This window comes from Buceros rhinoceros, unplaced genomic scaffold (assembly GCF_000710305.1).
Source record: "Buceros rhinoceros silvestris isolate BGI_N320 unplaced genomic scaffold, ASM71030v1 scaffold863, whole genome shotgun sequence".
Taxonomy (NCBI): Eukaryota; Metazoa; Chordata; class Aves; order Bucerotiformes; family Bucerotidae; genus Buceros; species Buceros rhinoceros.
The window spans coordinates 5,043-15,110 of record NW_010401576.1 but is presented as its reverse complement, the minus strand read 5'-3'; the positions used below and the strand labels follow the sequence as shown (position 1 = coordinate 15,110).

The following is a 10,068-nucleotide window of genomic DNA, read 5'->3' as shown; positions in this document are numbered from 1 at the left end:
GGGTCCGCGTCGAGGTGCCTGAGGCGGCCCTCTCCGGGCGAGGCTGTGGAGGTGCTCGATGCACCCAGCCTCTCTCCCTTGCCGTTCTCCTCCTCTCGCCCGTTGCCCGCTGCTGCAGTAGCAGCAATGAGGAAGGCGGTGCGGGGATGGGTCCGATCCTAGGCAAGAAGCCGCTGCTGTGGGGCTAAGGTGCCCGGCCGGTGGTAGGCCTGCTGCAGAACCTTCAGCCCGAAGATCCCAGCTTCTGCTCGTTGCTTCTCTCGGTTTTTTGGATTGTTTTTTTTTCTTGGTAATTTCCTTTTAACTGCATTCTTGTGTTAATATGTGGAAAGAGATTCATCTGGGATTCTAGAAGTTCAGCACATAAGGCAATTTTGCACTATTTTTCTCTTGGTGACTTGAAAAGCCTTGGACTGAATCACAGGAGTGTAATGAAGATGGATTAGGACAGGATGCAACACTTCTTTCTAATATCCCAACTCTTGTATGTGTTGTGTGTAGCTAGGTGGTATACTCAAAGCATGCAAACCCTGCGCCCCGATGGGGTCCCTAGAGAGTGCACTTGTTTCCACACAGGTAAATATGGGAGAATCCAAGCTACCCTAAAACCTGGTTTGCTTTGTTCTCAGGAGATAGCTCTTAGTTTTTTAATGTTAACTTTTGAGCCTATTTCTTATTGATAAACTGAATCACTAACCAGTATGTTTTCTTTCTACCTACACAACTTGTAAGGCTTTTAAAAAGTAGTATAAAATGTTTGCAATGTATTTTTCAGTACTGAGCCTTTGTGAAAACCAGTGGATTTCTTACTTTTTTGAGAAATTGGTTGTTTGCTTTTCACTTTGGTAGAGAAAATTCACAGCTAACAAATTCATTACTGGCTGTGGAGACTTACATTTGAAAGAGAAAAACATACTGGGTATCTAAAAATACACAAACTCAAACTGAGGGGCCAGACTCAAACTGATGCTTGTAGTCTAGATAGAAGCAAGAAGGTGACTAATCTTTAGTTGTTAATTTCTTTTACTGTCATCAAAAGTGACGTCAGTAGTGCTGGTCAGACCTGGAGTTTCATCTCTCATATTAAACAGCACCATACCCAGAGAAGAACCTAGCAAAAAGTAAGTCAAAAATAAAATCTTTTATTAATGATACAGGTAAGGGTCAGATCTTTCAGTACAGCTCAAATCAGTTATTTCCAGTGACATCACACACTCTGACTTTCATCTATAACTATTTTCCAACACAATTATTTTGGTTTGATTTTGTAGCTCATAAATGTTAATTTTTTACAGCTGTTATATTAAAAATTAAAATCTAAAACTTAATTTAAAAATTTCAATGTGTTGTGTTACTTGGCTACATAACTGGAGAAAAGTAACGTGAAGTTACTTTTTAGTCCTTTACCTTGTCAGTCCAGTTTCTTCAGTATTTTTTTTTTCTTTTATGTATTGAAGGTGACAACAGAGGTTGGAAAACTTCTTGGTGAAGAGAAAGTGGATGCCATCTTGTGTGTAGCAGGAGGATGGGCTGGAGGCAGCGCCAAAGCTAAATGTAAGGCTTTGATACATGCATGCTAGCAAACACGAGTGAAATCTGAGAGGAATCCATAAAAATCGTGGTAATAAAGATATTTGAGATCACCTTTCTTCCTGAGTCCAGAAGAGGACACCAGCGTGAAAGCACAAGATAGCGCAGTCACAATGCTTCTTAGTGCTGCTCTGAATTTTTACTGTTAATTTGCACAGCGCCCAGTATTCTCAGTAATACTTTTTGGTGCACCAGTTTTTATCTGAAAAGTCTTGATATACTTTATGACAGAGTTCAGCATTATTATCTGTGAACCAACTTTTGCTGAGGTTACCTGGCACAACCAAGTGACATGAGACAGTGGCTGGGTAGAAACACAGATGTGGTGTCCTGATTCATTGCTTTATGCGTAAAACGTCAGTTGCCTCCTGTAGTTCTCTAAGGTATTACTGTGCAATACAGTATTGGAAGGAGCTGTCTAATGATGTGAGATCGTGCTACAGAAGAAAGCCTTCAGTTAGGGAAAACTTTTAAACGTGGAATATTGAGAATGAAATTTTGTACTTTACCCACTAAAAAGTAAGGAAAAGAAAGAAAAAAAGCCTTGTTTTCTGTCTGTAGTAGATCTCATCACATGTGTTCTTTTTGCCCTCTTCCAGTTAGGACATTACAGGCAAAGAGACAGTGTGGAAAGACACACTCACACCGCAGTTGCATTATATTACTGTGTACCATATTTTGAATTCTAATTTATCATAACCATGATTTACAGTAATGTTATTGGTAGCAGGGTAGCAAGATATCTTGGGATAGGTGGGTGGCTTATGTCACAAAGTTACTTATGCTTCTTCCATATTGTGTTCTGGAAATTGTTCTTTCTGGATACCAAAATCCTTGACGTGGCTAGTTACTGTTTTTCTTCTTTCCCCACACAGATATTGATAATAAAAAGCAATGATGAAAGTTCAGATTTTTTGCTTTCATTTGAAGTTATCGATGTACCTCCCCCGGTAGGCTGCCTTACCAGAGGTTGCGCTCCGGTGTGTAGGGGCACTGGCACGCATGCTTGGTCCAGTGCTACTGTCAGACAGATTGCTTCTTGGTTTGTGAAGTAATCTGGTGATAAGAAGTACTTTTTTTTTTATTCAACTCCTTTATTTTGTGGAGTCTTCTGTCTGCATACTAATGGAGTGTAGCTCTTTTGCAGGCAGTGATGAAGTTATGGAAAGAGGCAGATCATGCTACTACAAGGTTAGATGACGCTAATGAGAGTTTTGAGATCCTTGATATTGATTGAAGCAGCCCCTACAGGAGTGTCAAGAACTTGGAAGTCTTTGAACTAGTAGTGGAGAACTAATGGAACTGTCTTGTGTTTGGTTTTTTTTTACTATTATTTTTGGTAGTGAGAAAGCAGGTAATTGCCTGGAATATATGCTGTGAAGCTGGGTCTTGGAGCCCAGAGAGAAGGTAGATACGAAAGTCCTGAATTGATATTTTGCCCAGTGTGGAAGTAGAAAGTGGTAGAAAGCATGTTTTCATAGTCCTGTGGTACTCTGTGACAGTAAGAAAATTGGAGGTGGAAATCTTCTATCTTTTAGGTAATTTTGTTAATTCTCTTCCTAATCAGCTTTATACAAAAACTGTGATCTGATGTGGAAGCAGAGTGTTTGGACATCAACTATTTCCAGCCACCTAGCCACAAAACATCTGAAAGAAGGCGGCCTCTTGACCTTAACAGGAGCTCAAGCTGCTTTATCTGGAACTCCAGGTAAAATGCAATGCATGCTATCTGCTGGGACATCAGCAGTTATACCTGCCTCTTAGTCTGAGCATTATTCTGTGTGAAGCAACAGTTTTGCTCAATCCTTCACATCTAATACAAATGGAAAATTGTTGCTGAAACACCTAAGGAAACATGTGAATGTCCAGGTAGCAATACTGAATCTCTTGGAGCTGGAGTTCAAATAGATAGAATCAGTATTTGGGTAATATTTGACATGCATTGATGAATGTTCTGGGCTAATCGATGATACAGTAAAAAAAGTTTGGAAAACAATGAAAAATAGGAGCACATAACAAGCTGTAAGTACCGTGCTTAAATAAAGTTAAATCTCCTGTTTGTGCTCTGAAAGGCAGAGTCCTTAATTGCCCAGTTTTTCCATTGGTGATGACTCAGCTGATCCTGTTAATGGTGCTTGTTCTGTTTCTACTCTACCTTTGCTTTAGACATAGATAAGCTTGCTGACCTTCAGCTTTTCCCCCCACTTGCTGTTTAATGTGGACTTTATTGAGCTTTTTCATCTTGCTCCTTGCCATTTTGGTCTGCACAGAAGGAGGAATCTGGGAGCGATTTAAAATTAATGAAGGAAAGAAAAAAGCACTGACACACAAGCCCACAGGCAGGGAGAGGAAAGATTTTGAGACAAATACTCTTATTTCCCAATCTTTCTTGCAGTCTCACTAATAAATGTTTTTGATGAGACATAGACAGTAAAATTTTAAAACATAGAAATTATGAATATTTGTGAAAGCTGTGCCTAAAACTATTCAGGAGAAAGATGCTATATTTTTGAGTTAATTATTTATCTTCTATGTTTACAGCTGCATCTGGCGTAGTCCAAAAATAAAAGGCTTATTCTGTGAGACTAAGCAGATGAATAATTTACTGTGTACTACTGACTGGCCATATACAAATGAACAAAGTGAACTCTGGCAAACTTTCATGTTGTTTGTTTGTGTGGTTTTGGGAGGTAGAGACAACAACACAGGAATCAAAGTGATTTGCTTTCATGTTTTGAGCTAGCTGGTTTCAACGAGTCTGCATTTTTCTAAAAAACACAGCAGTGCTTTGGGCAAACACATGCAACTTATTAACATCAGGAAGAATTGGGAAAGAGCAGTTACTCAACTTCTGCAAATATGACTTGTTAGGCTTGTTACTACCAGTCATTATGGAAGGAATAATCTTTTTCTTGTTTGCTCTTTGTGATTTTTATTTTCCTGTGTGAAAACGTTGATTCACATAATGCAAACTGAAAAATGCTGAAAATTGTAAACAATTGCAGAAGCAGACTGACAGTGATGGCTGAGAAATGTTGAAGCATGAAAAGGTTTAAGAAGACTGAATGTTTGGTTTAGACAAGAGGAGAATACCTTAGAGATGCAAATATTTTTATCGGAACAATAAATTAGCTGCTGCTGAACATGTTTCCTCCTAATAAAAATGGTGTGTTATACAATGTCTAATTGAATAGAATGGAAATGGTTCTACAATGCGAAATTAGATTTGTAACTTCGATGCAGAATGCTTCCTCAGGAACATTAGAGAGGAGTTGTATAGTTATATAGATGGGTAGAAAGGCATCCAGTTATAGTAGACAAAATATGTTTATGTTTCCTATATATTTCATCTGTGTGACAGAAACATACCATGAGATATCTCAGACCTATGGCTCCCTGATTGTCCAGATTTTGTACCTGACCAGTGTGCCTTGTGCACTCATTCCTGTTGCTCTTACACTGCTCAAGACTGTCTGCCTGGAAAGCAACAGTGTTTAGGAATAAGTTTGCTTTACCTACAGGTTCTTTAGTAATTTTCTCCCATGAGGGTTTGGGGGTTTTTTTGTTTGTTTATTTGGTTTTTTGTAGTTTTCTTGAAAGCGCCTGTCAGTCCTGGAGTGCAGACCAAGTGAATTGCAGTTCTGGAGTGGAGTGAGGTGTATCTGTCCAAACCTGCAAACACCTTAGCTATATGATTAAAATTAATAGATTATTGCCTTATTAAAGTATGTGAGCATCTTCATGCTTACTCTCTTAGATTTCTAGGGTTAGCCCTATAGGTCCTATCCTTCAGGGTACATTTGTATTCATTAACTAAATGTACTTAACTTGTAAGATGCTGCTTATAGTGCTGAGTAAAATGAGTTCTGTGATAGTTTCTGAATGTCTATAAGAGCTTTTTGTTTTTTCTTTTTTCCTTTTTTAATATGTATGTTTTGATGTATTTAAGTCTCATTCTGTTCTGGCTGTGGTAAGTGGTCTTGATATTCATCAAACAGTCTGAGTTTCTATCGTACTGCTGATGCTATTGAGAGCTGTTTTGATTGTGCTCTAATTTGCCTGTTTTTAATTGTTAGGGATGATTGGCTATGGCATGGCCAAAGGAGCAGTGCATCAGCTTTGCCAGAGTTTAGCTGGTGCCAGTAGTGGCTTGCCATCTGGTTCTGCTGCTGTTGCCATTTTACCGTAAGTAGTTGTGTAGTTGCCTCTGTTTGCATTATTAATTACTGCTGTAACCTAGAGTCATATGGATATGCTTGTGATGGCCTGTTCACAGTACACAAACAGCTTCTCAGACTGTTTCACAGGGAAAGGAGGCAGCTTGAATGCACGAGCAAAATGTTACGCAAGTAACATACGCAAGTTCTTTCTTTTCCTTTCCTTTGCAAAATAGTAGTTGATGTTAGGATTAAAATTTGATTCAGTTTTAACCAGTTTAGCTGTAGCCATGCATTAATCTGTGATGATTTTTTTTTTCCAGTGTAGACAGAACTGAGATGAGCTATTCAGCATAGTTTTAGACTTAGCTGTGTGACAATAGTAAGGCAAAGGGTTACTTGACAAGATTTGTCTTGGCTAAAGATGCTTTTTCATAAGGTGCTGCATATCTATGCTTGATCAGTAAAATCAGGTTATTTTGAGGATCAGTGGGAGAAAAAAAACCCCACCTTGTATTTGCCTGTCACAGCTTGCTTTTTCATGAGGAAAGCTAGTGAAAAATGGGTGGCCTAATAAGTCTTCATTATGTCTAAGTTTATCCATTCTGCTGCAAAAATTGCAACTATTTTTCTTACCAGGCCTATGTAGGGATTTGAAACACCACCTGAATTCTCCCTGCTCTGTTTTCCTCATAGACATGCTCTTCTGCACACTTCCTCAGGTCAGAGAGCAGCAGCATTAAAAGTGTTCGGATAATTGACACCACCTTCTACAGAGCTTTACAGACAGGCAGACACCGAGATCACTGGGCTTCTGGGCATTCTGCACTTGCTTAGTTCTTGTGCAAAGCTCTGTTCTTGAGTGAATTTTTGAGAGTAATTATACCTCAGTGGGAGAGTTGTGAAAAGTTCCCTCCCTTAATATGCATATAGCATAAATATGTATCATCAAAGTCAAAACTTTCTAAGCTTGTGCATTTAATCTCTGCGTTTGCAGCTGATGTAAGGCTGTGTGAAAGCACGGATGTAGTGCATGTGTGCTCTGCTTTGTTCACATGTTACCCCCAGTCCCTGTCTACACGAGAGAGACTGGAAGGGAGCTGTGGGCTAAGGGATTGCCCTGAGGGGCTGGATGTCATCAACGAGTCAGGAAGGTGAGGGCTTGTATGTTCGAACCTTTGATATACATTGAAACTCAAGACTATCCTGTTAACACATGTAGAGGATACAAAGGAAATACATACCGTGTGGTACAGAAGTTAAACATATGTTACACCAATGACTAAACGCAGGTGGCGCTTATCAGAAACATGATGTGTAAGTAAAAGGCTTATCTTTTTTAATCACAGGGTTACCTTAGATACACCAGCAAACAGGAAGTCGATGCCTGACGCAGATTTCAGCTCCTGGACACCCTTAGAATTCATTGCTGAGTGAGTATCCGTGTGATAACTAAGCAGTTCCTCACTGTCCCTCTTGCTGATGCATCTTACTGCATGTTCTTTCTAAACCGCTGTCTTGGATTTGGGTGGTTTTCTTCTTCCGTCATCTCTTTATTGTGTATGTCTCTGAATCTCATTAGGTTTTTTGCACAGGCTTAAGTAGTTGGAAGACAGAGAATCTCACAAAGCCTGTAGACAAGTTAAATTGCAGACAGTATATGCAGGAGACAGTAGTCTGGCTTAAAGGTAAACTGCAAACAGGCATGTAAACTTTGAGATTTTTTTTCTTTTAAATACTCTTTACTGCCCAGTCTGTGGTGTGTTGGCTCACTTCTCAGCTGGCAAAATTCCTGCTCTTGTTTGGAAAAACTCAGTCAAAATGTTTTTGTTTCCCATCATCCGCAAAGGCCTGTCCTGAATGATGTTGCAGGATGCTGAAACAGTACCTATAGCTTATGTTAACAGCAGGCTGAGGTTACAAGCTTACTGTTTCTCATTTATCTCGGCTAGAGAAGGTGCAGGGTAAGTATGGCTTTCTGCCATGTGATGGGGAGTAGCAAAGATGCTGCTGAAGGTGAGCTGTCAAAAGGAAGAAAATAAAAAACCACAACTCTCTTGTCTCTTTCAGGAAAACCAAAGATGAATCATGCACTGTAAAGGGCTTTACTCATATGCATTTTTGAAGTCTTGTAGAACTGACACTGAAATTGAACAATTAGCAATAGATAAATGCATAGAGTAGTTTAGTTCTGCCATTAGATTTCATTTTTTGTGTGTTTTGGTGTTTTTTAAGCTGGAAGTCAGAGTGGGAAATGGTTTTGTTGTGAGAAGCCTGTGCATTTGTTTGATGTGGCTCTTTAAAAGGGCCTCATCAATTGAATTTAGTTGGCCTAAAAATGTTCCAGAAACCTCTTTAATTTATTGTGCTCCAGAGACTGCTTAGCCAAATACTGCAGTTTTACAAATTCCTTTTTTTTTTTGTAAGTATTTTTTCCTTATGAGAGAATTAGGTTGAATGGTTTGGTTTGTTTCTTGGTTTCTAGTTCCCTAAACTTTAAATCCAGCATTGAAAACTGAATCTCACTGGCTGTGGAGGAAGACCATCTAATGTTGTTAAGTGCTGGTAACATCTGCATCTTGGGAACGATGTAGAAAATCTTCTCCTGTATGCAGTTGAATTTTGTGCCCTGGAAGCCGTTGTCTCAGATAACAGGACGTTGCAATGTGGCAGTTGCTATGACTGCAGTACTGGAAGGGCTGATAGACCTGGGAAATATATTGCACTTTATATTTTGAGTAAGGAGTTTGTATTACATTTTGATAAGGAGTGTTCTGGTGTGCTACATAGGATAGGTCCATCTTATTTGGCACTGGTTTGGATTTCTTAAGGCTTTCAGTTGAGACCACTTTCCTGGTCTTGTGCTGAGACCACTTTCACAGTGAAGTATTTAAGTGTTCAAATGGCCTGTTGGCAGTAACGGTTTCAGCAGCTCTGTTTTAGCTATGAATCTGTGTTTCTGATATGTATATAAAATAAGAAGCCTCTCCTTCCACTTTTCAATTTTTTTTTGTTTTTAACTTGGAAAAAACTTGCTCCTTTGGCTTGCCACTTTGGCACTTTAAGCTCCTGGCCTTTTCCTTTGAGATGTTCTCAAAACCCTACGTGTGCACTGTAAAGCCATATGGATTTCTCTGGGCCTCTGTCCAGCTCTGAGGGTCTGAATCCAGTGATCTCATTGCTAGTTTACGACATACTTAGAAATCACTAGAGAGGGCAATAGGAAACGAAGGAAAAATAATAAGCTTTTATTTTGTGCTTCCTGTCAATATACCTGACACTGGTATTTATTTTTTCCTCCTTCTCACCTGTTTTATCCACTTATTTTAAAACAGAACCTTTTATGACTGGATAGCAGGAAAGAATCGACCAAATTCAGGGAGCCTAATCCAGGTGATAACTACAGGAGGGAAGACCGAACTAGTTGCAGCAGCACATCTTTGATGTCAGTCGCTGAAGGCCGCGGGACTTTGGCAAAGGAGAAGCTATGGAAAGATCTGTCTGCCAGTATAATTTGGGTGGTCTTATGTGTCCAGTGATTGTAGTTGTGTCATTAATGGAACCAGATTTCAAGTAGTGTTTCTGTGCTGTTAGTTGTGAGCTATCAGCATTTGTTTACCAACAATATCAAGGATTTGTCTTTAAATGAAAGTTGCAGGCTTTGAAGTTTGTAGATGTCCTAATTCTGAGCATTATATGTCAACTTACCTGTTTTCTCTGAAATGGGAATTGTGCTTAATTATGTCATGTGATCACATATGTAAGGGTTGGGTTTTTTTCTTGGTCAGTAAGTGTTTCTGGCAACTTACTGTGAATCTTTTAGTAGTTTGTCCTTTTCTGTCTGAGTGTATAACCCTGCCCCTGCATATTATGTTGTCTGTAATCCTAGGAGATGTTGCAGTCATATAATGTCCTAGTCTTGTGACATTTTTCTTGTGAATTTTCCACTTGAATAACCGGAACTGTATAGAGATTATTACTCACTTGAGGAGGAGTTCCTAATTTGCCTTACAGTTTATAAGCTGCTGTCAGGCCTACAGTTGTAGGATAAAACAGTCATTCTGCCAAATGAGTAGCATGTCTTTGTGTTAGTCTTAGCGGTTCTTTACAGCACTTTGCTTTTTGAAAAAGTACTAGAAAAAGCATACACACACTTCTATTTGAATATGGAACTTTTTGTGCTGAATAAATACCTATTGTTTTATGTACTGGGCTGTCTCTGTCGCTGTAATCCAGCTATCTGGATAACATTTCACAGAATCATCTGGTTGGAAGAGACCTGTATGATCATCAAGTCCAACTGTTCACCCTGCACTGCCAG

At 39.3% G+C, this 10,068-nt stretch overlaps 1 protein-coding gene across 1 annotated transcript; it reads left to right on the top strand.

The window, feature by feature from the left end:
- The first annotated feature begins 540 nt into the window (after window positions 1-540).
- QDPR (quinoid dihydropteridine reductase) lies at window positions 541-9,464 on the top strand. The gene is made up of 6 exons (XM_010132302.1): window positions 541-576; window positions 1,458-1,554; window positions 3,158-3,298; window positions 5,667-5,775; window positions 7,097-7,180; window positions 9,083-9,464. Exons 1-6 carry the CDS (start codon window positions 541-543, stop codon window positions 9,189-9,191), a joined length of 576 nt encoding a protein of 191 aa, XP_010130604.1. The 3' UTR covers window positions 9,192-9,464.
- The last annotated feature ends 604 nt before the right edge of the window (window positions 9,465-10,068 follow it).